At 49.0% G+C, this 27,853-nt stretch overlaps 6 protein-coding genes across 7 annotated transcripts; 2 read left to right on the forward strand and 4 right to left on the reverse strand.

The window, feature by feature from the left end:
* Positions 1 to 2,523: 2,523 nt before the first annotated feature.
* Positions 2,524 to 3,549, forward strand: LOC131264092 (uncharacterized). Its single transcript, XM_058266381.1, has 2 exons — positions 2,524 to 2,529; positions 2,593 to 3,549. Exons 1-2 carry the CDS (start codon positions 2,524 to 2,526, stop codon positions 3,547 to 3,549), a joined length of 963 nt encoding a protein of 320 aa, XP_058122364.1.
* A 4,324-nt stretch (positions 3,550 to 7,873) lies between these two features.
* On the reverse strand, positions 7,874 to 9,670 carry LOC131262056 (polycomb protein EED). 2 transcript variants are annotated; one of them, XM_058263969.1, is made up of 4 exons: positions 9,610 to 9,670; positions 9,310 to 9,441; positions 8,907 to 9,212; positions 7,874 to 8,849 (listed from the first exon to the last, which is right to left on the reverse strand). In XM_058263969.1, the coding sequence occupies exons 2-4, from the start codon at positions 9,373 to 9,375 to the stop codon at positions 7,953 to 7,955; spliced, it is 1,269 nt and encodes a 422-aa protein (XP_058119952.1). In that variant the 5' UTR covers positions 9,376 to 9,441; positions 9,610 to 9,670; the 3' UTR covers positions 7,874 to 7,952. The 2 variants fall into 2 exon arrangements, with proteins under 2 accessions (XP_058119952.1, XP_058119953.1); XM_058263970.1 differs by lacking the exon at positions 9,610 to 9,670 and adding an exon at positions 9,582 to 9,600.
* A 524-nt stretch (positions 9,671 to 10,194) lies between these two features.
* LOC131267557 (U4/U6.U5 tri-snRNP-associated protein 1) lies at positions 10,195 to 13,733 on the forward strand. The gene is made up of 2 exons (XM_058270464.1): positions 10,195 to 13,253; positions 13,331 to 13,733. The coding sequence occupies exons 1-2, from the start codon at positions 10,266 to 10,268 to the stop codon at positions 13,469 to 13,471; spliced, it is 3,129 nt and encodes a 1,042-aa protein (XP_058126447.1). The 5' UTR covers positions 10,195 to 10,265; the 3' UTR covers positions 13,472 to 13,733.
* A 176-nt stretch (positions 13,734 to 13,909) lies between these two features.
* Positions 13,910 to 16,570, reverse strand: LOC131263246 (protein-glucosylgalactosylhydroxylysine glucosidase-like). Its single transcript, XM_058265412.1, has 4 exons — positions 16,485 to 16,570; positions 14,880 to 16,424; positions 14,323 to 14,810; positions 13,910 to 14,245 (listed from the first exon to the last, which is right to left on the reverse strand). Exons 1-4 carry the CDS (start codon positions 16,568 to 16,570, stop codon positions 13,947 to 13,949), a joined length of 2,418 nt encoding a protein of 805 aa, XP_058121395.1. The 3' UTR covers positions 13,910 to 13,946.
* Positions 16,571 to 16,877: 307 nt separating this feature from the next.
* LOC131265945 (protein-glucosylgalactosylhydroxylysine glucosidase-like) lies at positions 16,878 to 19,346 on the reverse strand. Its single transcript, XM_058268261.1, has 3 exons — positions 17,677 to 19,346; positions 17,134 to 17,612; positions 16,878 to 17,062 (listed from the first exon to the last, which is right to left on the reverse strand). Exons 1-3 carry the CDS (start codon positions 19,344 to 19,346, stop codon positions 16,878 to 16,880), a joined length of 2,334 nt encoding a protein of 777 aa, XP_058124244.1.
* A 671-nt stretch (positions 19,347 to 20,017) lies between these two features.
* Positions 20,018 to 25,592, reverse strand: LOC131264093 (protein-glucosylgalactosylhydroxylysine glucosidase-like). Its single transcript, XM_058266382.1, has 8 exons — positions 25,450 to 25,592; positions 24,483 to 24,838; positions 23,507 to 23,815; positions 22,756 to 23,155; positions 22,450 to 22,691; positions 22,193 to 22,280; positions 20,175 to 20,875; positions 20,018 to 20,112 (listed from the first exon to the last, which is right to left on the reverse strand). The coding sequence occupies exons 1-8, from the start codon at positions 25,590 to 25,592 to the stop codon at positions 20,018 to 20,020; spliced, it is 2,334 nt and encodes a 777-aa protein (XP_058122365.1).
* Between the last annotated feature and the right edge of the window lie 2,261 nt (positions 25,593 to 27,853).

The following is a 27,853-nucleotide window of genomic DNA, read 5'->3' on the forward strand; positions in this document are numbered from 1 at the left end:
GCCCGTTTGTCTTTGGCATAAATTGAGGAATGTTTTTTGGGAAACCGGGTCTCGGCTGTATTACGCGTAGATTCGGCAAGTATTTCCCGTTGCGGAAAAACGAAGGACAAACGCGAAGAAGTCTCCCTCTCGGAAAGCGCGCGCGACAGACTTTGTGGCAAATGGCAAAACCCGAAAACGTAACCGCGTCCGTCTGCCCTCGGGGCGAAGAGTTGCGTCTAATGCATCATCATTGGCGTGGCATTCGTTGGCATCAGGTGAATGAGACAAACAGCACACGCACAGCCGGTTAACAAGTAGCGGGATTATGGATAACTAATATGTTTGTAGATGTCTGCAAGGAGAAAGCTTAGTGAGGGTGGGTGGTAAAGACTACACCTTCTGCGCCTTCGAAGAGAGATTAGTCATGAGATAATTATATGTTAAGACATCCTCGCACCAGCGATCAAAGTTTTTTATTAGTGATTTCCTAGGGATTTTTCGATAAGATTCATTGCACTTTTCTCCGAAAAATTGGTGAATCTCCCAAATTAGTTTTTACTCCGAACGCATTTTAATGAATGTTCATCGATACATTGAACTTCGAAGGTACATGAATCTGTCTATAAAAAGTCGAACATCACCTCAAATGTCAATTCTCTTAGAATCTTTAGCCCTAGAATACATTACTTTTGAATCTCGCCTAAATGCTTTAGAGCCTTCTTTTTCCTGGAACATGGAGCAAGCCGGAATGGTGGAGAGTTGCTTCAAAATAGTTAAAAACGCCAAAAGATAGTCAACAAATGAACAAAACAGTAAGTGTTTACAGATTTAAAAAATATTGGAAAACGACTGAAGTTCTTTCGTTTTGAAACAGAGCGGTCAAATTGACTACTCAAAAGCATGACGGTATGGTCTAGTGTTATACCTTATGAATCTTTTGGGGAGCTTCATTCATATGAATCTTTCACCTAAGATTCATTCAGATGGACTCATGAATCTTTTGGGAATCGAATCTTCAAATGTTTATGAATCGTTCGAAACCTTAATGAATCTTCATGAATCTTTAACGAATCTCCATGATTCTTTCATTGACGTGGATCATGCGAACAAAAAATACAAAAGGAGGTCCCTCTATCCATTTTTTGCATTACTTTTCATCAGTTGGTGAACCTTTGGGAATCATGAATCTCTAAAACACAAAAAATCATTTAAATTCATGAATCTGAACCTGAATTACACAACTCTACTAAGGTCACATGGCATGGTTTAGTGGTTCTCAAAACTCGTGCATCAGAAAAATTTGAAAAAACATATTGTTGATGTACTTTTGGATTGTTAGAAGAGACTTATTTATTTTAAAAATATTCACCCGATTGTGGAAATTCCAAAAAAAAATGGCGTTTGAGTCAAATTGACCGCTATTTGGATTTCAGTGTTTAAGTGTCTTGGATGCTAAAATTCAGATTCAGTGATTCATTTAACAGTATCCTATAGATTAATAAATCCGAAACAGAATTAGATAACCACGGATTATGCTACGAGGAAGTTAAAAAGGAGCTCGTATTTCAAATCAAGTCAAATACAAATTAAATCAAATTCGATTTTATAACTGTTACTTTAATGTACAAATTGTACCATATTGTACACCTCCACTATTACATACATCATTATAAAAGTGTTGTCCTTTTTGGGTTACTACCAACATACTTTTAGGCCCCGGTTTTTGATGGCGCATTATCACCCAGCAATTTTCTCTTTCTCTCCCCCCATTTTTACATTTCCTTAAATTAATCAACATTCCTGTTTGCGAGCAATAAACCGTCGAAACATGCAAATTGCACACAAATTGCAGGAACTTTTTCATTTTCAAAGCAACGGCATTGGGAATAGTTGCCCCTCGGGTTTACCGGGATAGAAATGGAATGAAACGAATGCAAAAAAAAAACAGAATAAAACAATCGTATTCAAGTCTTACACAAACAAGCATTCGGCGGGTATGCAATTTTGTACCATTATCTAACGCAAAACACCCCCGAAGTGATGCAAAAGTTTCCCTCCGCTGCCGGACAGAAACGACCTACAGTCACGAAACCGGGACGCCCGTGGTCCCTTATCCGTCCGCGGCGAGGTTGATGGAAGGTCAAAGCACCGTGTAGACTTTCTGCAACATCACCACCACAAGTAGTAGCTGTGTCCCGTGGTGGCGCCGGGACAGCATACTTGCAGGGACCTCAAAGTTTTTCTCGACCCCCGGAGGGTAAGCGAATTATGTACGGTTCGCACATCGAATGACCCGGAAGGACCGGTTTCGGGGAATGAAGCTTCCCGGCTGGCATTGATACCCTTAGAAGCCGGTCCGGTTCCTTCCCAGCGGTGGGTGGGAGAAATTGGACCATTGGAGTGTGACCCATTTAAATACGCCTCTGTTCGGTGATGGATGGACACAGAAGGCATTTGCGTCTCCCGTTGGATACATTGCATTCATTGCTGTGGATAAATACAAAATATCAATCCAGAAGCGGATACCGATCCGAACCCAGTATGAAGGTAAGTGGTCCAGAATTCTCTGTTCCAATCTGGTAATAACCTTTAAAATTCTTCTCTCAATAGGTTACAATCGTAGTTGCGATCTCGCTGGCAACACTGGCCTCGCTCTGCACGGCGAGCCCACTGTTGGTCACGAAGCATGTGGTGAAGAAGCTGGTCGCTAGACACATGGAACCGCCGGTGAGCGAAACCGTCGTCGTCTACACACCGGTGCAGCCTTACCACCATCAGGTGGTTTCGCCCGTCGTTCCCCACCACCAGCACCTTCCCATGGTTCAACCATTCCACGCCAAATTTCTGCCCGACCTCGGAAGTCTGATGAAACATCCGTGGCTTAAGAACCCGCTACTGAACCTGCTCCCGAAGCGCCCATCAGGTGGTGTCGTTGAGGTACATCACCAGGAAACAGTCGTCCCGAGCGCCCCCTACCCTCCGGCCGTCCACGAACTCCCTAAGGATCCCGAGCCAGAATACGTTCCTGTGCCTGTTGAACCGACCCCGGCTCCGGAGTACGTCGCTCCAGTCGTGGTCACACCCGCCCCAGTCGTTCCCGCTCCCGTCTACGGCCTGCCTGCCCCCGTGTACGGACCCCCGGAAACCACCGGAATGGAGTTCTCATCGTCGTCGTCTTCCAGCAGCTCCATGAACGTTGCTGAACCAACCGTCACCGGGGCCAAGTACGTTGCCGTCAACCCTGGAGCTCGTCACGAGGCACCCCTCCCGGGCCACACGCAGTCGGTGGTGTTCGAAAACCTGGAGCCGGCCGCAGGTACCGAAGGTCTAACGCTGCTCCCACCGGTTGTGCAGACCGACCAGCGCAGCCTCTTTAATCCGCTTGAGGCGGAAATCTACCAGCTGGCTCCGGACTATCTCCGATCGGCGGTGGACGAGGGCGATGGTCCGCGTGATGCGGTAGAGAAGGAGGCTCGCTACATCGCCATCAACGGGGATCTGCGCCACGAGGCACCCCTGCCCGGGTACGATCATTCGATCGTGATCGAAAATTTGGACACAGTTTAAGCGACAAAAGCGCTCCTAAGCCTTTTCCGGACACATTCCACCGGGTGTGTATCATTCGTGGTAATAAAACAAAAGTCTCAAAATCAATATTTACACCCAACATGCTAATTGGACAGCTGAACAGCATTCGATAAGGTCGTGAGATTTCGGCGCGTACGGGATGGAATAAATTAGAAACAGTTGGCAGGCAGCGTTCGATACCGGCTACCGAACGGAACATCTACATCTACTGGGCGAGAAGAAAGAACAAAAGGCAAACCAAACATCACGCTCGCTTACAGTCTTTTCCTCCGCGGGAGAAATACGAATGGAATGCAGGACCTGTATCACACCACATGGAGGGAAAAAAAGGTGATGAACAGACCGAAAACCTCCCAGGTCGTCAATAAACATTGTCCAAACGAACATATTTTCGATTGATTGTTAGCACGCGAACGCTAAGGTGTTAGTTACTCCTTCGTGCAATCTGTTGGAAACAAGAAACTTGGTCGTCTTATCGATTGTTTTCTAGGGCCTTAAGCGAATCGAGCGTTATAATCAAGCTAGAAATAATTGGCAACGGTATAATACATGTTGAACCCCTAACGTAAACTCGAAAGAATTTGCTACGGTCAAGAACATAAGTAAAGAGGCCACCACTTCATTTAAAAGAAGATTTGACGTTTTACCATTAAGTACGTGAAAGTAATTATCGAAATGCTAAATTTGTATGCCGTCCAGATCCATAGATGGTCGGACTATTAAGTAAATATTGTTGAACACCTCGTCAAAAACCCCAAAACAAAGTTATTCTTAGCAAAGACGAACCTGTTCGCCCAATTTTGTGATGCAAAAAGTAGCTAATGTTTACCAATTAATTTCGTATAAAATAAAGCATACAAATTATTATAAAGCAAATTCGTTTAATTTTTCAATTAAATTTACAAAGGGTGGCACAGTAATGCGTTCATGGTTGTAGTGATTCAGATAATTCTGATTCATAATATTGCGTCTTCCAAACTTATCCATCGAGCATGCGGCCTCCAACATAAAAGCCAAGTTTATTTGTTTCGAAACAGAACCACATACCACAGACCGACTGATTGTATCGAGCACTATTTGGTAAACACACCATCCTAGACGGCATTGCTCCGTAGCCAGGGGCGGCGGTGTACGACAACAAGCAACACTGATGATAAATCGTGGCTCTACGAACGAACGAACGAACTCGTTTCGAAACGCATTGATTAGTCAGCAATGCCCGTTTGCCATCGCGTGTGCTCGCGGACCTGGGGTATCAAACCGGAAGCAAACTTTCCCGCCCAATGCCCCGCGCACGGGACGCAGATGACGTCTAGCGGGCTGATCATCCGGGGCACTGATACTCTGCCCTATTCAAACAGAGCGACCACAGCTGTTGGCAACAACTTCTTCGCGCGTCACGCTGTGATGATAGTGGACCACAGACTGGGGGGTGGGGGTGGGAGGTGGGGAAGAAGAAACAGCAGCATCAATAAAACCGGAGCAACGGTAATCCGAAAAACAAAACCAGATGAATCATGGAACAGCAAGTTGGTGCATGTCGCAGGCCCCGAAACGTTCTTCTGTGTGTCTCTTCGCGCATATTCGCGGAAGACAAGCACACACACACACAACACACATGATTGGTGCCCCCTCATTTGTGCCGTCCGCATTGGCGAACACGATTGATAATCGTTGGTTGCGCTTTTTTTTTGTTTTTCACTCGTACAGCTGTGACGGACCGATCTTGGCTTGCGACAACGCAAGAGTGTCCTCCCGCGCCATTTCGGGGGTTTAGAGCGAACATGACACCCATCAGGTCGAAAGGAGTCACCATACCCACATCCCCGCCCAACGAAGGAAACCTGCGGCGAAGGAGGACGTCAGATAAACCTGTCAAAAGCGGCCTATTACTCACCTGAGTTTTCCTTCCCCGGTCCCAACTATGTGCCAGGTGTGTGTGTGTGTGTGGGATTGTGGCCCCGGTTTTGTTGTGGTGCAGAATATCCGCAATAGGTGTTGCTTCTCGGAAGAATTCTTGTCCGCTGAATCACAGACTATTTCCCGTACGCTGATGCCCTCCGTGGACAGTTGTGTCGATAAGCGAAATTCTGCTCTTCAGAACGAGGACTTACAGACGGCACTCTATTTATTTACCGGTCGCTATTGCTATGCTACCGCAATGGAAAAGAGGGATGACAAAATTAACACTGCCTACTTTGTTTGCACCAGATGTGCGCACTTTCACGGTCACGAAAAGGGAACCAAGCGGACACTACCGTGTCAGGCACGCACTGTATCCCGTTCTTGCTTCCGGCTGCTGGTTTGGCCTCGCACTTGCAGCAGCAAAACACCCACGCGCAGCAATCCGCAAATGTTGACCAACGCCTGCTGCCTGTTAGTCTCCGGAAGGATCGCTCGAGCACGGTTCTTCACCGTCGCAGCAGCGAATCACGATTTTGACGCACTCTATCGATGGCACCCCCGCTGCTTTTACCGCCGCGCACGTCCGACCACTTGCGTCCTGAAAAACTTTGGACAGCAAGCTGCGGGGTAAAAAAAAAACTCGATTCACCGCAGATAGTAACCACCAAACTGATAGTGCAGACGATGGCAAACGAATGATATCGCGGGTCACACGCAGCTTCCGGGCAGCGGAACGATTTTGGGAGCGTTCTGGTCGAACAGTATTTTGGCGTCCCTTTCCCAAAAATGACAGCAGCACTTTTGGCGAGTTTTATTGCCGCTTCTGCCCCTAGAACGCGCAGCAGCAGCACAGCAAACACTCTCGCGGCGTGGGCAAGCGAGCTCGGGAAGGAGCGTGAACGTTTCGATTTGCTTTGGAGGAACGATTCTAACTCATGGTACGCCAGGAAACACTTATTTTCTGCTAATTTGCTGCACAATCACCGTTGGTGGAGGAGGGAACCAAAATGTACCAATTCGCCATTTACGAAGACGCTCGGGCGCTTTTTGACAGTTTACATTAAATGTCGACGGTGCCAACTAGTGTTGGCAGAATCAGTTATCGAAAGACTCGAAATTTCGATTCCTTGAAGGATTGAATCAAGGTGGATCAACAAACGAGGTGGGTTCGTTCCAAATTCCAAACATTTTTTTTTTCAGAATATATGAATGTTTTGATAATCGTTCTTAGTTTTGTTTATGTATTCAATTCGTCGGTTGTTCTTATTTTCGAGTCACAGTTTGACAACGCACCAGTAAGGTTTGCATTGCATTCCTGAAATAGGCTAGCGAGAAGTAGGGTTTAACTTGACTCTGGTCGCAGTAAATCTGTGACTCTCACAGAAAATAAGGATAACCACAGAAAATACGGACATCTGGACCCGAGAAAGCATCGTTGTTGTGTATTTTTATTGGTAAACAAAACTAAGAAAGATTATCAAAAATCGGTTTCAATATGACTGCCACCAATATGGAGTTCAGATTAAGATAAACAATTTCCAGGCCGGCAATGATTGCTTTACATCGTCTCACGACTATTCAATGGATTGGAATTCGGATTTGAAGATCTGGATCTCAGAATGGATTTGAATCGAAAGATTCGAATCCCTGCAGCGATTTGGTTTACCCACCACTGGTTTCTACCAAAGGGCTGTAATACAAGGTGGAACCTTTGATAGTACGTCAGTTTGACCGACACAATAAAATTCAAACTACACGATCAAATTCGAAAACCGTTGGTAAATTTAATGTAATTAAATAAATAATGGGGGTCCGCGACAGCCGAGCGGTAGCGCCGGTTAGAAAATCGGCCCATGAGCGTCGGGGCTCACCACCTCGACGGCGTGGGTTCGAATCCCAACCGAGACCGGACCTTCCCCTGTACGAGAGGACTGACTATCCACGTACAACAGGGAAACAAGTCTCGTAAGCCCTTACGGGCAGGCATGACCAACAAGGTCGTTACGCCAAGAAGAAGAAGAAGAAATAAATAATGCGTAAGTTAGTTCTTTAAAGCATAGACTTGCAAGAAACAGGCATAGGTTTAAAATTGTTTACTCCAAAGTGAACATAATATCATGACCTTGTTGCAGTATTTTTTAGATTTGGGGACACAATATAAGGCCCCTTCCAAATTATAGGCCACAACAAATGTAGTACATGATGTACATGATGTATACTTGTTTCTATAACGTAAGTTTACTAGCATAATGAACGTAGAACGATTGGTTTTATAGACTGTTAAAATATTATTCTGCAATAAACTAAGATTTATAACGCGCTACAGTAGAACTATGCACCTTAGATAAGTGTTGCCAAAAAACCGCAACATTAAATTACACTCAATTGAACAGATTGTATTCCTTAAATAGTAACGTGTTTTATTCAAATTTTATATTTATATTTCACCTATTTTCAGGTGCTTTTCTAGTGTACTATTAGATATTTATTTTATCCCACCGCCAAACGGTACCGTCGTCGCAAACGCAAATTAGAATATTCCCTGATCTCGAGAACGAAGTTTGTCGAATGGCAGTCGTACACTTGGGATGGAATAGAGTGCTACAGCGAGGATTCACCGGATCGTCAGTGTCGAGCTCCCAAATGTACGTTCTGCCGGTTTGATTGCCCAGTGCCAAATACTTCTGCCAGTAGTCGAGCGAAAAGCGCACGAACCAAATCTCACTCTCCTTAAACTCAAGCGTGGTAATAACGGTGGCGGTGGTTTCGTTATTCTTAACCTCTACATCATCCAGCTTGCCCGGTTTCCAGCAGACGATAGTATTTTCACACGACTTCGAGAGCACAAAGTCACCTATCCATCTAACGCAATCAACGTAGTTCCGGTGGATGTCTCGGGTGGAGAACACTGGAAAGTGTTCGTTCTCCGAGGGAAACCGGGATAAACTTTTCGCCTCGTTGAAGGTGTAACTGTTGCGTATTGCATTCTTCATCGTTTCCGTATCGAGCCGCCACAGTTTCAGCGAATGGTCCATGCCGCACGACATGAACCGTGTGCCAAGAATGTCGAAATCGAAGCTCAGCACCTCATCGCGGTGGCCCTCGACTCCACCGAACACCGCGATACAAATGTCCGTCTTGGTGTTCCACAGTCGCAACGAGTGGTCTTTGCTAGCGGACATGACAAGGTAAGGTTCCTTCGGGTGGAATTTCACTTCGTTAATAGCATGCCCGTGCCCGATGAAGCATTTGTGTCCCTTGAGCGAGGCAGTGTTGAAAACCCGAATCACCCCACGGAGCCCAGCTGCCGCTAGAGTGGGTCTACCAGTTTCCACGTCGTGCGACCAGGCGCAGGTGTAGAACACTTCCTCCGTCTGAAAAATGCACTCGTGAGCGGTGGGTATATCAGCACATTTAGTACCATCACTTACATCGGGATCGGCGTAACATTGTTTTAGCGTGATTTCTCCATCCTCTTGGCATTGGTAAATCGTTACCCGGTTGCTACCGACCGTCGCGAATGTTGGTAGTTCCCCATTTTTGAGATCGTGATTGAACATGCACCCGAAAAGAGCCTGTCCGTGGTCTTCCTTCACGTAGCCGGCAAACTTGTAGATCGGTTTAGCCGGCTTGGGTGTTTTCTTTTTCGACCGGCGTCGCTTTTTCCGATTGATTTGGTTTTCACTCCCGTTTGACGTGTTGTCGGTGCAGGTACTTCCCATGCTAGATGTTTCGTGCTGCGGCAGGGAGAACAAAATACTCCGTTAAAAAACAATACCTGAGGCTTCACTTAGGGGCGTTCCTTGGCACCACGAACGCCAGCCTCGTACGTACCATGTCCTCGTCATCTTCATCTTCGGACGCCTCACCGTGTTGACTATTAATCGCCTCTTCCTTCATGGCTATTTTATTATAAAATATATTGTTTTTACAATTCAAGCCGAATCGTTCCGAAACGCCGCTGGGCTGTTTGTGATCAAACAAAGAAGAGCGCCAAATTTGACAACGACTAAAACAGTCTGGACGGGGTTAAACAAATACACTACTTAGTGACCAAATAAAACTAAAACTATACACTAAATATAATAATACATATTAATTTGTACACTTAGAGAGTATAATTGCAATACATACACTTAATCAAAATTAACACAAAAATCCGCCACAAACCGCTTGCAAATGCTGACTATAGGATTATGACAGATGTCGCTATGGGAGGCAAAACACAATAGGCAGTACAGTAGCAACCTTATGACTTGGGGTTGGAATATCTGAATACATTAAAAACATTCCCATTGTTTCATATCTTAACATTAGCAAGAGCAACTCAAATGTAGCCCTTCAAGTCTATTGGATGGATGGAAGTCTAGAAATCATTTATGAGAATCATATTATTCAAGGTTTTCAATTCCCTGTTCTATGCCAAAGCACTACTGCATAGAGGCTGCACTGTACGTTTTTCAAAGCCATCGGTTTGCAATCGCGTACAGAATTGTATTAATGAAAAATTGGTACCCAATGGTTCCAAAATTAATGTTTTCTGTTTTGTTTTAAAGATGAGATGTGATTGAATGGTACAATAATTTTTAAATCCCCTAAAAAATCCGTCTCGGTCGTTGGCGTTTCCAAAAAGCTGTCATCCGTGTGACATTCCTGTCAAACCACCATTCTGGTGAAAAAAGTGATTACCCAGTGTTTGGTGTTTTGGAGTGAAAACATAGATCGCATCGTTGTGGAAAAGAAGCACAGGGTTTTCTAGCATTCCGTACACGAAACAGGTAACAACAGCCATGGGTTCATCATCAAAAAAGCATAAACGAGATTCTAAAAAGCATAAACGTCGTTCGCGTAGTCGTTCGCGTAGCCGTTCACCACGGTACGACCGGGAACGCGAGCTGGACCATCGTTCCCGTTCGTACTCGGAGGACCACGAAAGTTACAACGATGGCGGCACGGAACGGCGCCGGCACAAGAAGCACAAGCGAGATCGCAGTGAGCACAGGCAGCACCACCACCATCGGCATCAGCAGTCATCGTCGGGTCGCGAACATGGTCGCGGCGAACGTGCGAACTACGACGGGGGTGCGGTGAACGCCGTCGACGATGACTCGGACAGCTCGGACTGTGTGGAGGTGCCACTGGAAGAGACCAGCGCGCCTCCGCCACCTCCACCGTCGATCAGTGCGCGTAAATCGCCGGACGCAGAGAAGGCCGCTCCACCATCGCCACCACCACCACCGCAGGTACAGAAGCGTCGTCGATCACCGACACCCCCACCAGCACCGAAGGCGTCCTCATCGTCCTCAAGGAAACGTTCCGTGTCGCCGATTCCAGCAAACGGTGCCGGCGATGTGCTTTCCGTGGAGGAGACAAACAAATTGCGAGCAAAGTTGGGCCTTCGCCCTCTTGATGTTGGTCCATCCAAGGTTCAACCGGAATCGTCCTCGAGGCGGCGCCATCGATCACCATCTCCCCCGCCTCCACCGAAGACATCGTCCTCTTCCCGCAAACGTTCGGTGTCACCGATCCCGGAGAATGGTGCCGGTGACGTCCTTTCAGTTGAAGCAACCAACAAACTGCGCGCTAAGCTCGGACTACGTCCACTGGACGTTGGTCCGTCGACATCCGAAGGATCGTCGAAGAGACGCCAGCGTTCACCATCTCCCCCACCGGCACCGAAAGCATCATCATCATCGTCATCATCCACCAACCGGAAGCGATCGGTATCGCCGATCCCGGAAAACGGTGCCGGTGATGTGTTGTCGATCGAGGAAACGAACAAGCTGCGCGCTAAACTCGGACTACGTCCACTGGATGTTAGCAGCACCGGACCGAGCTCGTCGTCTAAAGCGGCCACCACCAGCAGCGGTGAAGGTGGACGTAATGAGTCCGAAAACTACGACAAAATCAAGGACGATTGGGGTGAGTTCTACCACAAACCGGCAAAGAACCTGAAGGAAACTTCGCAAGAGGAAAAGATACGTGAAAAGTTGGCCGAACGGCGGGAGAAGCGCGCAATCGAGGAGAAACTGAAACGTCTGAAGACGCTGGGTGAGGAGGAGGAAGTGGATGACCTGAAAAATTGGGTAGCAAAGTCACGCGACAAGGACCGGTTGAAGCGGGAAGCGGCCGAGCGAGCACGTCAGTTGGATCAGATGGACGAGGAGCTGGTTTCGGGTGACGTGGAGGAAGCCGAATCATCCTCCGTCCGCCAAAGGCAACCCCGTCGGAGGGAGCAGTCGTACCGTGATCGTGATCTACAGGGGTTGCGCGTGGAGCACGATGTGGAAGCGTTCACGGAAGGCCGGCAGGTTATCCTAACGCTCAAGGATGCAAACGTGCTGGACGAGGAAGCGGGCGATACGCTCGTGAACGTGAACATGATGGACGACGAGCGGTACAAGCGTAGCGTGGAGAACCGGAAGGCCAATCCGCAACACTACGGCTACGATGTGTACTGTCAGGATGAGGTGGACGAGTTCGGGCAACCGAAGCAGCGTGAAATTCTCGGAAAGTACAACGAAGAGATCGAGGGCCATCGCAAGAGTAGCTTCGTGATCGGCACGAATGCAGAACAGGAGGCAAAGGAGAAGCGACGGCTGCTGGAAATCAAGACAAAGCTGGACAGGAAAAAGCTCGACTCCCTTGAAACGACTCCACTTTCGCTCGTGTCCGACTATTTCACCGAAACGGAACTGGCCTCGTTCAAGAAACCCAAAAAGAAGGTCCGCAAGATACGGCAAAAGCTACGGGCGGACGATCTGCTCGCCTCGCTACCGGAAGAGGAAACATTGGCCGATCTGGGATCGCGATCGAAGCGAAGCGAACGATCCTCCGGAACGACCCAGGAGCGGAAGAGTGTTCGTGCACGTGCCGCAGACATACTGGTCACCGATGATACACCGGCCATGCTGGAGGATCTGAGCACGGTGAAGCTGGAAGACACGGTCGAGGACGACGAAGATCTGCAGGCGGTGTTACAGAAAGCGCGTCGTTTGAAGCAGAAGGAAGCGATCATCTCGAAGGCGCTTCCGATCGATCCGGAACGCGTAAAGAGCGAGGTGAAGGAGGAGCCGGATAGTGGTGGCGAGCAGCAAGACCATCACGGTGCGATGCTGCTCAACTCAACGGCCGAGTTTTGCCGCACACTCGGTGACATCCCGACGTACGGCACGGCCGGCAATCGTGAGGAAGATCCGAACGAAATGATGGACTTCGAGCGCGACAGTGGAAGCGATCACGATGGGATGGATTCCGACCCGGACGAGGGTGCCGGAACGTCCCGGCGGCACGATCACCGGCATGGTGGTACGTGGAACTCGGTTAACACCGAGCAGGAACAGGAGGATACTACCGGCAGCCGCGAGCTGAAGAACGTCGAGGAAGTCGCCATCCTCGACGAGGAACCGGATGTGGCGCTTAGTGTGGCCGGTGCGTTGAAACTGGCCCAATCGAAGGGTTACCTCGAGCGGGAAGAAAGCAATCGGCCAAGCAATGCGCGGTTTGCGCACCTTCAGGCGCAAAACTATTCGATCGAGGACAAGAACTACGGCGAGGAGAATGACAAGTACTCGCGGCGCGATCGGTATGCCGGTCCGATCATGGAGTTTAAGGAGAAGGAAACGTTCAAACCGAACGTCAAGCTGGACTACATCGACGACAATGGCCACCTGCTGACGCAGAAGGAAGCGTTCCGCTACCTTTCGCACAAGTTCCACGGAAAGGGTCCGGGCAAGAACAAGATCGAGAAGCGGTTAAAGAAGAGCGAACAGGAGGGGGTAAGTGACGCTGTCGTCGGTCTTGGGTGATAACACATTTTATTGAGCTCCTTCTTTTCCGTTTGTGCTTTTTTCAGCTGATGAAAAAGATGAGCTCCACCGATACGCCACTCGGCACACTCAACATGTTGCAGGCGAAACAGAAGGAAACGCAATCGCCCTACATTGTGCTGAGCGGAACCAAGCAGACCACGAGCATCGTGAAGCAGAAGCGCTAGTGCTGCCAAGTCCGGTTCTCTTCCCCTTTCCGACTAGTGTGCAGCGAACTACTAGCAAACGTGTGTGATTTGTCTATTCTTCTTGTGAATTCTTCTGATCTTAGAATATAAAAACATGATTGAATAAAGTAACATTTGGATAAACCGAGAGCACCAAAACCACATGATAGGCTGACTATATTAATCCTCCCTCAAGGAAATACACTATGCGGCCGGTATATTTTTCCGGAAAAAATCCAGCCGATTCAACCGTAGTGAAATGCGATTCAGACATACGGTACGCGATAATTTACTGTTTTGGTCACAACGAGTAAAGCGTTGAATGATAACCCTGTAATATTTGTACCGAACACAAAAGAAATGCTACTCTGGATTATGCTGGAGCGTCTTTGGATGTTCCAAGAAAAATCGTCTTAAAGCAGTTCATTTTTTAAACTATTAAATTTAACGCCGAAAGTTGATTTATTTTGTCCCGTTATTTACTCGCTTTCGTTGCCTTCTGCTTTTTGCGAATTTTTTTGCCAAGTTTATCTTTTTCCGTTGCCTTTCCGGCAGTACGACTTTTCAGTGCTGCACGAACACTGTACAACACACCGAGCAGCCCGATTGCCAACGAAATCGCTATGAGCTGCGCGGTGGTAATGAGCCTTCCTTCCTGATCGGCCAATCGCATGCCAAGGACGGTATCGTGCAGGGTGCACGTTTCCTGATGTTCGTCCGCCTGCTCCCCTTGATCCTGTCGTAGCAACAGAACAGCGTCAGTCGTTCCGGAATCTAGGGAGAAGGAGATAAGAATATCAATTATTATTTATAGGAATGGAAAAGAAACAACACAGCTTAGTTCTACTTACATTCACAACCTTCGAAGAAGTTTCGCTCGATGCTGTCCACCAGAAGGGTGAGTTTTTCGAACGCCCCCGCCTCACCGCGCCCAAACGTGACCCGGAAACCGTTCGCTACGATGTCGAGGGAAAACTGTACCCCGGCGAAATTAAGTTCCGGCAGGAACAGTCTCGTCGTTCCCGGAGGAAGCCGTGGGTTGCCTATCACCAGCTGCCGGTGGCGCAATCGCACCCCAGCGTACCCGTTAATGAGTGATTGAAGGAATCCACCGGCACCGGTTATAAAGTTTCCGGCACCGTCACCACCTTCGGCATTTTCGCTCCACACGTGGAATGGGGCACGTAGGTTTTTTTGGTAGCTCCGCCGGAACATGGCGGCCGCTTGGTCCATTTCGTTTAGATCTAGGTGGCCGATCGTGTGCATGGCCCAGGTCATCGCGGGACCATCGGGACGTGTCACCATCGAGTAGAGTCGAAGGTTGTTTGCTTTGGTGGACCTAAGGTGAGAAACAGTAGAAGGGGTGTCAATTACAGTCGCACATTGGTCCACATTTTGCAAGGCTTACTGTTTCATGGGGAACTCTAGCGGATACCCAAGTAGCACCACATCCGCTTGTTTAATTTGCGTACCGAAAGTGTACTCTTTGTATTGTGGATGTACATCATATTGTGCGTTGTAGGGTAGAGAAATACTCCGGGCTACCTTTAGGAACTCCTGGAGATCATCCTCCGTCACTCCCGGCAGCGCATCCCGACAGTGGCATCCAACGAACGCTCCAAAGAACAGATTATGTGCCGCCACCACGTTCGTATAAATACTGTTCGTGACATTGTGGTGATCCTCATCTGGACCCATAATTCGACCAATATCGAAAGTATCCGTCTCCGGATTGTAATCAACCCGACTCCGCCAAAATCGTGCCGTTTCGTAAGCCAACCGACACGCATCCGTCCGCAACCACTCGAGATCCCCCGTGGCGTAGTAGTAGAGCCGGGCGGCATATGCAATATCCGCCGTTATGTGATGCTGGTACTCCGGAACTTGCGGGCAAAAGTCGGGCGTTACCTCACGTCCGGTAAACGCCGACTCCCAGGCATACTGCCAACCCTCGTAACCGTTGCTACGGGCGTAATCTGCGGCCGCTTCGGTTACGAGTGTCCGATAGTGGAGCAGTTTGCGGGCGTTTTGTGGATCGAGCAGTAGAATCGGTGGGAACATCCACATTTCCGTGTCCCAAAAGCTGTGCCCTTGGTACTCGGCTAATTCTTTACCGCCTCGACCCAGACCGGAAGGAGAGAGGCCGTAGAATGGATAGCTGGCGGGTTGGAAGGTGGCCTGGGATGGAAGCGAACTCGATAGATAAAAGGCACTAGCTTTAACGACACGGTCAAGCCGATCGTTGCCTTCCACCCGGATGCCATACTTGTGCCACATGCGATCCATCTCGAGCCGATGCAACCGTTGGTGGTCATGCTTTTTCAACCCATTAAGCTCCCTCTCTGCCTCTTGCTTGGAATGGGTGAATATTGTAAAGTAAACAAACTCCCGGTCAGTTTCACCGGTCTCGAGCGTCAGCTTACGCGGGATTTGTTTGTACGCAACGCAGATCGGATGTCCTTCCTTTTGATACTTGGGATCCTCGACTTGCTTGGTACGGCCGCACATGAGGAAGTACACCTCTCCTCCGATGTTCATCGTGTCGATTGGATCCAGCGTCAGGTCATCGCTTTTGGAACCGGTTAGCTGACGCACTTCGATCTCAACCGTTTTCTCCGACGCGAGCCTTTGAAGGTGTACCCGATTAACGATCGTTTGGTCAAAGTGTCGATTGGGATATACTTCATGCACAACCCGGTACCCACCAGCCGGGTCCTCTAGTGTTGTACGGAACGCACCGTTTCGCATGTCCAACTGGTATCGGCAGTTTTTCGGCTGCACCAGCAACGAGGAACAGTTGGCGAGCTGAATGTTGGCAAAGTTGGGAATGCGGGCTCGATGGCTGACCCCTTTGAGCCCATTATATACACCGTTCAGATGCACCGCGTCACCGTACACCACGAACCCCAGGTGTCCATTGGCGAGCGTTGGTGTTACTGCTTTGTTTGGTAGTCTGGAAGCGTAAAATGTTTTGTACACTCGCTGGGAAACATCTCCACCACGTAATAGTTACTTCGTAGCATTGAAGAGGAAGTTGTAGTCATTTCCGGCGGTCGAAAGTGCAGGTAAAACGAAGGCAAACAAAGTCAAGAGCAACATCTTTCACTGATAAATGATAACATTTTCCTATGCACGGTTCAAAATAATAGACCGGTGTTTTCTTTCGATCCGCTGACGTGTAGTGCCGTCAGTTTCGAAGTGACAGATTTAAACACTAGCCTTAGACACAACCCTGCTCAATGCTGTCAGATTCAAACGAAAACGAAATGATATTTTTTAAATACAAAAATTTGAAAAACCTTTTTTCTCTCGAAAGGCTGATCGCATCTGCACGAAAATAAAAATACGTCATTTCACGATCAAAATAGAAGTTTATTTTATTGAAAAATGACCTAATAGCTTTAAATTAGAAAAGTTTTCGTAATAAGAAACATGCAACAAGTGATACAAACGCCATCGATGTGGACTGTACAGCTGTTGCAGAATCGCTTTGATCAGCAACTTTAGTGCCGAGCGTGGTCGGTCGAAGTTTACATCCGTTGAAGGTCTGGTCTTGAACCAGTTCAAGACTGGCTTCCGTTTTGGCAGTATCTGTCAGGTGCAGAATGCAAGTAAAATTAAAAAATGAGCGCTAGGAAGCAGCTCGATCAGCTGATACTTACAGTTACAGTTGCTGCAGATAGATTGTACTTGCTTATCGACCAACAGCTTCACTTCTTCCACGGGGCCAGTTTTGAAAGACAGAACGAACTCATTTGATCGTACGGTCAACGAAAACCGAACGCCTCGGTACTCGATGGTCGGAATGATCAACGCGTTCGTGTTGGGCGTTGGGCGAGCATTTTTGATTTCCAGCCGATCCTGATAGAGGCGCACACCTGCGTATCCGTTGATGATGGACTGCAGGAAACCACCGGCACCGGTAATGAAGTTGCCAGCACCCGGTTCATTGTTGCCATTTTCGCTCCACACATTGAACGGTTGCCGGAGGTACTGACTGTAGCTCTTTTCAAACATATTGGCCGCATCTGGCAGCTGCCCGAGCTCCAAGTGGCCGATGGTGTGGATGGCCCAGGTCATCGCGGGTCCATTTGGACGCGTAACTTCAGAGTATATGCGAAGGTTGTTTGCTTTCGTTGTACTGTAAGAAAGTGACACCAATTGGTTTAGCGATCGCATGAGATGATCCGCTTCGCTCTACTTACACATTCATTGGATACTGCAAGGGATAGATGAGGAGCACGGTGTCGGCCTGCTTGATCAAGGTACCCGTTTGATATCCTTCATACTGCGGGTGAAAGTCTCTCTCAGCATCATACAGAAGCGTCAGACCCCTGGCGACCTGCAGCATCTCCTTACGCATATCATCACTGTCCGTATTACGGTTGCAGTAGCAGCTAGTAAACTCTCCAAAAAACAGATTGTGCGCAGCCATCACGTTGGTGAACGCGTTGTTCGCAACGTTCTCATGGTCCTCGTCTGGTCCCATGGCGTTCCGGATTTCGTACAAATCGGTAACGTTATTGTAGTGCACTCGGCTCATCCAGAACTGTGCCGTTTTGCTGGCAAGCGGACAGCCATCCGTCCGCAACCAGTCCATGTTACCGGTGGCGTAGAAGTACTGTCGTGCCGCAAACACAATATCGGCACTGATGTGATGCTGAAAGTTGACCACCTCCGGACAGCAATCCGGTGTTACCTCGGTTCCGGTAAAGGCCGACTCCCAAGGGAACTGTATGCCAGCAAAGCCATTCTTTTCCGCATTCATTGCAGCCCCGGAAGCTACGGTGGTGCGGTATGATAGGACTTTGCGGGCATTGACAGGATCCACCATCAGGATGGCAGGGTACATCCAGATCTCCGTGTCCCAGAAGCTATGACCCTGGTATTCCTGCTCGACGAAACCACCACGTCCAAGCCCAGCCGGTGCAAGCCCGTAGAATGGACGCCGTACGCTGGACTGCACCGTACTATGTGACGGTAATGAACTGAATAGGTAGAACGCACTCGCCTTGATGACGCGATCAAGTTGACTGTTACCCTCGACCGCTATGTCATATCGTTCCCAGAGCCGTTGCATCTCGGTAAGGTGCAGTTCATTAACTCGAGCATCAGATAAACCAGCGATGACGCCAATCACTCGTTGGCCTTCCTCTGCTGTAGCCGTGAATACCGTGAAGAGGGTGACCTCTTTAGCCATGCTGTCTGGCAGAAGCTCCACGTACTCCGGTACGGTCGGGTAGGTTACGCAAACGGTGTGGCCAAACCTTTGAATGTCCGGGTGCTCCACCTGAACCGTGGAACCGCACACCTGCTGGTAAGTCACTCCGGAAACCGTAAACTCACCGCTCGGAGACATATTGACATCAGGGCTCAGCATACCGGGAATTTGGAGCAGTCGGGCCTGGATCGTTCCCTGTGAACCGAGCCGCTGCACTCGGACACTGTTCACCAGCACCATATCGTAGTACCGATGGGGGTACATTTCATGAATCACCCGATAGTCGCTACCACCGTTTTCGTCGACCGTCACAAACTTGCCCTCCTTCATGTCCAGCTGATAGGTGCAGGATTGTGTCGGAGGTACCCCGTTTGTTGGAGCACAGTTGGCTAGCTGGATGTTGCCGTAGTTTGGCACACGCGCCCGGTGTGACTGCCCTCCGAGCCCATTGTAAACGCCGTTCAGGTGCACGTATTCTCCGTACGCTACCAGTCCTATCTCCCCGTTGGCCAACGTTGGCATCACCGATGCGTCCGGTAGCTGGCGGGGGCTTTGAAACTTGTAGCTCCCATCGCTGGAGGTCATCTGGCTTAGGACAGCGCCAACGAGCAGAAGACCCACTAAGGGAACCGATATCACTAGACGGATTGTCATCTTGCCGTTTCAAGTCGACCCCTTCGTCGGGGTGGTTACACAATTTCTATCGAGCGTTGGTTGCTCAGTACTGAACTCGTCGCCGGCACATACCTTAGCCTTATAGCGCAAAGACCGTAGACGAACGCACAATCGAACACCTGATAAGATATGGGCCCAAGTAAACCCGATAAGGAATTGGCAGCGGTAATTGATACATGCTGCCATTGTTTGTCTCACCAAAAACAGGCTTATCGATCGCTAATCGTAATCGGTATGTGACGTTTACTCATCCCCCAGGCGAAGGCGTTTATTGTAGCAATTTTTCGATCGATTCTATTCCGCGATAAAATTTATTTCGAAAAATACACGAGACAAAGCTATGTGTCACCATAGAGGGGAACACGTTTTTGGAAGCTTAGTGGACCGGAAACGAACCGGCGGGGGTTTGGTACTGTTTTCTCCAGTACAATCTATGCTTTGGGAATGTTGGCTATCGTTACAGATACATGACAATTGTGAGCAGTTTGGGGGAGTCCCTTTCCTTTTTTTTGGGAAATCTAATCAGTTACTGATAAGGGCGATGAATCTAATATTGGTAACATTGGTGTTGAACAACTTGTTGGCCTGTTAACATGTGCGCGAACTAGGAATTGTAGCAGGAAAACAAATAAAACATTTTCACGTTATGTTTACATGTTACTCCCTATGAGATCTTCCGGTAGTTCACAACCTCGATAAGGATCATGCTTTGGGCGGATGATGGCAGTTCTATTATTTAATAAGTCTGAAAATGAAAGACGGGAAAAGGAATCAAATGATGAATAATCTTAAATTGCCAAATCTTACATGTTACATTAACCATCACATCGGTTGCGATGTCCTCTCCAGTGAATTCTATCGTTAGTGCTGTTTCCAGGTTAGTCACTACCACTTCCGATTGGTTGATCGTTTTAACTATCGTGATAAGCGCTCCGAGATAACGCAAACCTTTCGCGGTAATACTAGAGCTCCCGGGGGCCTTCAGTTCCATTGGGGATTCGCTCATTGTACCACGTATTTCCAGACTGTCCAGATGTACGCGAACTCCGACGTATCCAAAGAGGATGGCCTGCAGGAACCCGCCGGCCCCGGTGAGAAAGTTCTGTGCGCCCGTTTCCGGTTGCTGCAGCTCGTACCAGACGTGAAACGGACCGCGAACGTACGGTTGGTAGCTGTGGTTGAAGTTTATGGCCGCCTGCTCCAGCTCGCCCAGGTCCAGGTGGTTTATGGCGTGCATTGCCCAGGTCATTGCGGGACCGGTTGAGCGCGTTACCGATTCATACGTCCGCAGATCGTTGCTGCGGGTGGACGGTGTTAGGCCGGGATACTGCAGCGGAAAGCCTAGGAGTACCGTGTCGGCCTGCTTTATTACCGTCCCGGGCCGGTAGCCCTCGAACTGCGGATGATAATCCCTGATGTCATCGTAGGGGAGTTTGATACGGCGTGCGATAGCGCTACGGTTACGCGACCCGACGCTTGCACCATTGTTACACAGACAGCTGACAAAGCTATAATCGGAAAGCATGGTTGCATGATGAAAAGCTGATTTATATCAACGGCGCCATACATTCCGTGTCAATCATCAAGTGATATCGCCCTGAAGGAGCTATTTAGCATCTATATTTAGCTGCCTTTCTTTTGCTGTGTATCTATCCACCTCCCGTTTCGATACTCGATTGTGCAGAAGTACATAAAAAAGAGGAAGGATGAATCAATTAATGAAACACGGATCCTCCCATCGCGCAACCCCAGCGAAACGCGTTTCACTCCCGATTAATAACTGGGTTCACCGTTTCGCACGCGCATCCGACTTTTGGTGCGTGGTTTGTTCAGATTTTGGGGCCGAACCTCTCGAGCGAGCCCCCGGTGGTACATTAAAAACACATAACATTAATTTACAACCGACCGCGCCTGTCGAAAGGGCGGAAACGGGCGGGCTTCACGCAGTTCCCAATTCCTGGCCTTCCTGGTCGAACCGGTTGAAGCTCCATTTCGGATGGGCATATGTCTATATATAGATATTTTTTTTTCTTCCCCATTTGCTCCAGGAACGTTTTCAGCGTTGGGTTTGGAGCTAAGATTTCATTCCCCACGTTGTTTGGGTACTAAACTATACTTTACACTGCCGACAACTTATGGTCGTTTGTTTGCGTCGAGGACCAGCACTGAGTAAATAAGCTGTGCAGATCCTGCAGCCACTGCAGAGGGCCGGAAACATGAACACATTCCCGGAAGCATGTGCCGGATGGCTGTCATTTCGTTGGTTTATAATTTTAATCAGATTACGACCAGAGTGGTTCAGTGAAATGTCTCCGACTGTTACAAACGCTTTCTAACGTCTCCACATTGTCTTCGGCCTGATGAAAGGTGCCGTTACGCATAAATCTGTTTGACGTCACTAGACGCGGAAGTAGCCGCATGTTCGGAATGTGTCTAGCAGCTACGAGGTGAGAGAACTTGGTGTTAGCCATTTTCTCCAACCGGCAACCTGAGTGATTTGGATCTCTTTGGAACGTAACAAGCCGCCCGACGGCTGCAGGGTTGGTTGTAGGAGGAGTTTTCAGTCTAGTGTCTAACAATATCAAGTTAGGAAACGGAGGGACGACGTCGTTATATGACTTGTCCATTTTCAATCTAATTAATCGAGGGAACCTACAACCACGGTGCGTCGTTCCTTCTTCGGGGAGGAGTAGTTGTTAGGCGTTGGGAATAACCCGCATGGCGTCGGGGTCCAGGTACTCCCGTCCGTTGTTCCGGATCGGTGGGAACACGGCTGAGAAGCATCCAATTCTGACGGGACGCCAAAGACGTTTGGAGATACTTACTCGCCAAAATACAAAGCGTAGCCGGCGATCACGTTCGTGTACGCGTTGTTGGTTACATTTTCATGATCCTCATCCGGTCCCATTACCGCTGCGATGGGTGCGATCATAAAACGGGGGGATACAAGCAGAAGAAAAGCCTGTTACCGACTGTTGGGAAGAAGTGATTAGAAGGAACACAACTCATGGGGTCTATGAATTTCCTGCACCTTAAGGCGCGGATGGTTGTGCCCGCGAGCTGGCGAGCATCTTCTACTCACCGGCAATGTCGTACTGCCCGGTGCCGGTGTAGTTGAAGGACAGTCGACTGGACCAGAAATCGACAATTTCCTGCGCCATCCGGCAGCCGGACTCCTGCAGCCATACGAGATCCTGCGTCGTGGCGAAATGGTGCCTCAGGCCGTAGCTTACGTCGCCGGTGATGTGATGCTGATACTCGGCAACCTCCGGGCAGCAAGGTTGCGTTACCTCCACACCGGTGTACCCGCTTTCCCAGGGAAATCTGTACGTTGTCAATGAGTGTGTCAGTTGACACCCTTTTTCGCCCGGTGACGTCAAATACTTACCGAGCTCCTGCGTAGCCCCCTTCGGCAGCCAAATCGTGCGCCACCTCGAGTAACCCCGAGCGATAGTTGACCAGCAGCCGGCCGTACCACGGATCGATAAGGTTGAGCACGGGCAGCATCCAAATCTCCGTGTCCCAAAACGAGTGGCCCTCGTAGTCGTCGAGGTAGCTAGCTCCACCGCCACGCCCCAACCCGGTCGGGCTGAGACCCCCGAATGGCCCGGGGGACGCCTTGTAGCTCTCCTCGAACGGGAAGTTGCTGACCAGATAAAATATGCTCGCCCGTACGGTGCGCTGTAACGGTTCTCCGCTTCCGGTCGTTAGGATGTCCGTGCGATCCCAGAAGGAGCCCCACAGTGATGTATGCGCGCGCAGTAACTCTTCCGCCGATTGCAGGAGTGCTGTGAATTATGTTATTCGGTGCGATAGCGATCAGTGCTTGCTGATGGATGTTTGCTGTTCGTGCTGTTCCAGCTGCTGGCCATCCCATCCCGAAGGGGTTTTGGTTTTGGGGCTTAGGAAAGTTGGGCACGATCTTCACGAAGCGTGAAGCGATTTAAAGCGCCGGAGGAAATGTTCCGTGTCCCACTGGAAAGCGCGCATCGGTGTAAGGAATAAACGAATGCTTTCTTTTCCGGATTACCGAAAACCAAAATGAGCATAACGGAATGGACAATGTAAATGAGAGTAGAAATGGGGCCCTTTCTTTGAGGCAACTCATCCATTCTTGTAGCGGTTCGGGTGTTCCATACCAGTTCTTAGTTCCTGTCGTGCGACGACCTCATCTCCATCAACCGCCATCACAAATTGAAACGACACCTTGCGCTCGCCGTCCCCCGCCAGGGTCAGCCGTTCTGGAACGTGATTCCATACGACACACACCGGCCTCGTTTCCGGCTGATAGGTACGACTTTCCACCTCCACCGTGCGTCCACACCGTTGATAAATTATCTCCGAAAAGGATGAGCTCGAGTGAACGCGAAACGTTCGGGCGGGCTGAAAGCGAACGTCTTCGCTGGTGAAAGGTACCGGAGGGCTCAGGTGTACCACGATGTCAGGGCCTGGAACGAGCAGAGATCGAGATTGAATGTTTTACGCCTCGTAATGAGGCAAAGTTTTGGATGTAATGAAAGGTTGGCGCTCGGGTGGCTTAATTGCTGCACGGAAAGGACGGAAACGATCGTTGCAGGCAAGTGTATCATTTTCACTGACCTTAAGGAACCGGTGAGGATCGTTTGAAGTTAATCATAATGCGGTACCTGAGGTATGATTTTGTTATTACGGGGTTTTCAGAGAAAAGTGTTCTGGTGACTTATGCCATGAAGGGGCTTTTTTATGGTCGGTTGAACATTATGGGTAAACGATGAAGCTATTCTACTTAGCTATTTTACCTTTGAATATTTTACAATTTTCTACCATGTTTAAGGTCAATTTTAATGTCATATTCAAAGGTATCCTTTTTACAATCAAGCAGGTGTCCATAGAGCCGTGGGAATAAAAGGATCGCACCTTAATGCACACAAGAAGAACGTTTAAAACCCTCCGAATGGGTTCAACACAACATGCTCTGAGTGAATAAATTAATGTTATGGATCACATTGCTTGCGGTTTGACTTCCTGTTCCCACACACTACGTCCTCGGTGCATAAATTTGCATACATTGTTTCTACGCCCTTTAAGCACAAAAAACAAACAAACCCATGTGTGCAGGAGTAACTGCATCCTTACCAGTGCCCGCCGAAAGCCGCTCGATGAGAACCTGATTAACGATCAGGCGCCGATAGTATGCGTGGGGAAATACCCGATGAACCACCCGGTAGCTCGAATTTGGGGCACCGAAAACGCCCTCCACCTGAAACAGTCCTTGCGCTGTGTTGAGTGTGAGTGTGCAGTTTAAGGTCGTTCCGTCATAGCACCCATTTTGGAGGCGCAGATTCGCGACGTTTGGAATGCGGGCCCGATGGCTTAAACCTCCAGCTCCGTTGTACAGGGTGGCCATGTAAACTGCATCACCAAAAACCGTGAAGCCTAAATGACCGTTGGAGAGTGTCGGTAGGGTGGTGAATGCATTCGCCAGGACATCACTTAAGGGAAATGCATTAAAAGAAAACATGGATAATTTTTCCCTTTTCTCAAGGATGTCTTCCCAGGACAAACACCTAGTTTCATAATCCTTGGAGGGCTACGTGTGTCCCATGATTAAAAATGTACATGCTTGATGAGGCGACTTAATTTCCGATTCCCCCAACAATGTTTCCTTCGGATCCAAGTGTTGCTCGCCTACTTTTCCCGCTGCCCGAACGATACTCGACCGAATGTCCGTTGGTCGCGTTCCCAAAGTTTTCCGTAATTACCGCTAAGAACTAGGGTGGAACCAGCCGTGCTCTGGGCGTTAAAGTCTTCCGCTGGGTTCAAGCAATATCCACCGGCTCTCCCCAGTGCGACGAATTAAAAAGCGACCGGTGAACCGGTGGGAAAATGTTTCATTTGTTCCACCAAAAACAGCGGACAACGGGGTAAACAGTGTTTTCATGGAGGCCGGTCGATGGAGAGCGGGAACCGAAGGGCCGTTAAAACATTAAGCCCAAAGGTTATGCTAATGAAATAATCATTACCGAAGTAAATTAAGCACAGAATTGTTCTCCTGTGGGACGGGAATGTGAAAACGGCGCTTCATCAATAACCGGGAACTAACCTCGATGCCGCTAGCTTATGCTGCAGTTTGTCAACGGTCGTTATTGATCCACTCGTGACCGATGGCGGAGAAACTGAACGGACAAGACGGAAGAAACTTGGCAGTAGTAGAAAAACGCAAAGCCACGGTACCCAGTTAGTCATGATGGACCGCATGGTTAGGCTTAAAATTGGATCACAGAGCGCATTAATTCAGCTAAACTTCACTCTCGGCTATTTCCCAGGCTCCAAATGGCAAACAAACACACGCGGCCACAGGTTTGAAGAACTTTCAGAGCAGTACGTTGAACTACAATTTCTTCGATGGTGGGTTTTTCGTTTTCGATCGGCCCACACAGAACCTAGGCTGCAAGGTTCCAAGCCTGGATCATGAGAAATTGCTACCACTTCCGCGTACTTCCTTGTTTACAATTTCGCGTAATTCGAGCGTGCTACCGAACGATCTCACCGAATGGTTCAATGTTTCACTTCATTCGATCGGAAGGTTCCTACACAGGTCGTGACGTATTCTCGGGCGTTGTCTACCCGATTCCGAGTTCTGCAGCAGTTGCAGTTGTGTCTAGTTACGACCGAAACCGTGACGAGCCACGCCGACGACCACGATGAATGCTAGAATGATGTTGAAATCTAATTGAAAGCTGACTCCCTTGTGAGACGGCGAGCGACCTACCGGAGGTAATCAGCTGAGTTCAGCGATAAGTCCAGTCGGTAGACCAGAAGAGAAGCGGCTCGAGCAACTTGAGGCTTGGGTAATAAGCGGCAATTGGAGCGACCCGGGACTGTTTGTTTGCTTTCGTTCATTCAAACAACAACAATGTCCGGCAGTAATTGGCGCACCATGACCGGATCTACTGCTTCGGGCGATAGGCTCGAGAACTGGAGTGGCTGTGTTTGCAATCGATGGGAATTAGAGCAGAGTTGAATGATTCTATGTCTGCCACCCTAGACGTGGAAAGTAGACAAAAATGATAGGGTCTCACGTGTGCTTACTCACGCTGATTTTGCTTCCGGTAACTAGTACTAGCACCAGACATTCATGGAATCGGGAGGGAACTTCTTCTTAGGACTTCAATTACTCATTCCTACCCGATCATATCGCAATCTTATGCAAGCTCTTTTAGATACTTATTTACCGATAAAGTTTGACAGCTCACCGATAAGATGATGAGATAGAATTGTCATATGTTGTCCGATATGCTCGCTTCACCTGGCCCAATCAAACCAATCCGTCGCTATCGGACCGAGCGTAAATGGCTAATCGATTAAAGCCAGGTAGCTGATTGCGATAATCTACGTGAGCTCCGGAGCTTGGCCGCTGCGTTGACGTTCGCCTTTGCGCAACGCGTAATGATACCCTTTCCCGTCAGCGGCCGTCGGGTTTGATACATTATCGCCTGTCATATGGAGAAGCCCGGGCGAGCGCCTGGCTTTTGCAGCGGCTACCAACCAAGCTGCTAACAGATATGGACACGATGTGTGAACCGCTCCCACCCGCCGGTAGCCAACCGGTTTCACCGTGGGCTGGGGGTGCTGCTTGCCAGGATGCCAAGTTTTGACAGGTGGGCAGAGTGTGGTCGAGATTCCGGTTTCCCCTGGGAAACGCTTCAGCAGAAGAGATCCGCCTCTTGAGGATCGCACTTCTCAAGGAAATGGAAATGGTACTGCCAGTGCCTGGGAAACAGAATTTGGAATGCAAGAAGCGGACGATACGGTGGCAAAGGAAAGGTAAACTGTTACAAACAAAATTATTCAATTATCTGTGATTGATTTTAGGATGCTTACTGGACACTTTAGCTTCGATGAAGCAATAATTCAAACGTGTCAGTTGTAGCCGTAGCATATTTACACGCGCTTGACGGGTCGTCAGAACGCGATCGCGTCTGGTGCCCGGGGAGTGCCGCTGGATGTCGATTATGCGATGCGAGAAGCTTCGAGGAACGGAAGAAGGAAAGTAAAGTGGCCAATGCTGCTGAATCTGAATCAACCTAAGCATTCGCACTCGGCGAACTCGAACCATCGGAACCTTGAGAGTGGTAAGGGAAATCACAATAATTTATATTAATTATTTCACACTACGCGCACGCCGGGACATGCCCGGAGGTTGGCGGGCGTGTCCGCGCTGGAGGCGCTTCCTGCACCTTACGTCAGGCCCCTTCAGCCAGCCCGGGTCCGGCTTCAGGCCGACCATTAATCTTTCTGTGCGCAGAAGTAATTTCGTGCCTGCTCGGCAGCAGCGTTGGCCTCACTAGTTGGCGTTCGGTTACGGTTGACCGGACCGGCGGCCAGACACCGATAACACATCAGCCGACCTGTAGATCTGTTGAGCTCGGCCGATTTGGCTGGAACTTTCCCGACTCTGAGTTAATGCCTCGGAAGCAACACGGAAGTCCTTCTCGAGAATAAAT

The sequence above is a fragment of the Anopheles coustani genome, chromosome 2 (genome assembly GCF_943734705.1).
Source record: "Anopheles coustani chromosome 2, idAnoCousDA_361_x.2, whole genome shotgun sequence".
NCBI classification, from domain to species: domain Eukaryota; kingdom Metazoa; phylum Arthropoda; class Insecta; order Diptera; family Culicidae; genus Anopheles; species Anopheles coustani.

Excerpts from the sequence above, each read along its gene's own strand:
- LOC131262056 (XM_058263969.1), bottom strand. The coding sequence starts at position 9,375 with ATGAAGGAAGAGGCGATTAATAGTCAACACGGTGAGGCGTCCGAAGAT. Across the intron at positions 9,213-9,309 it reads ATGAAGATGACGAGGACATG|CACGAAACATCTAGCATGGG; the intron begins GTACGTACGAGG and ends TCCCTGCCGCAG. Across the intron at positions 8,850-8,906 it reads AATGTTACGCCGATCCCGAT|ACGGAGGAAGTGTTCTACAC; the intron begins GTAAGTGATGGT and ends TGCATTTTTCAG.
- LOC131267557 (XM_058270464.1), top strand. The coding sequence starts at position 10,266 with ATGGGTTCATCATCAAAAAAGCATAAACGAGATTCTAAAAAGCATAAA. Across the intron at positions 13,254-13,330 it reads AGAAGAGCGAACAGGAGGGG|CTGATGAAAAAGATGAGCTC; the intron begins GTAAGTGACGCT and ends TGCTTTTTTCAG.
- LOC131263246 (XM_058265412.1), bottom strand. The coding sequence starts at position 16,570 with ATGTTGCTCTTGACTTTGTTTGCCTTCGTTTTACCTGCACTTTCGACC. Across the intron at positions 16,425-16,484 it reads TTCCTCTTCAATGCTACGAA|ACTACCAAACAAAGCAGTAA; the intron begins GTAACTATTACG and ends TTACGCTTCCAG. Across the intron at positions 14,246-14,322 it reads CTTCTTCGAAGGTTGTGAAT|ATTCCGGAACGACTGACGCT; the intron begins GTAAGTAGAACT and ends CCTTCTCCCTAG.
- LOC131265945 (XM_058268261.1), bottom strand. The coding sequence starts at position 19,346 with ATGACAATCCGTCTAGTGATATCGGTTCCCTTAGTGGGTCTTCTGCTC. Across the intron at positions 17,613-17,676 it reads TTGCAGTATCCAATGAATGT|TACAACGAAAGCAAACAACC; the intron begins GTAAGTAGAGCG and ends ACTTTCTTACAG. Across the intron at positions 17,063-17,133 it reads TATCTGCAGCAACTGTAACT|ATACTGCCAAAACGGAAGCC; the intron begins GTAAGTATCAGC and ends TGCACCTGACAG.
- LOC131264093 (XM_058266382.1), bottom strand. The coding sequence starts at position 25,592 with ATGACTAACTGGGTACCGTGGCTTTGCGTTTTTCTACTACTGCCAAGT. Across the intron at positions 24,839-25,449 it reads CATAAGCTAGCGGCATCGAG|TGATGTCCTGGCGAATGCAT; the intron begins GTTAGTTCCCGG and ends ATTTCCCTTAAG. Across the intron at positions 20,876-22,192 it reads TACGCTTTGTATTTTGGCGA|CTTTGTCAGCTGTCTGTGTA; the intron begins GTAAGTATCTCC and ends TTCCGATTATAG.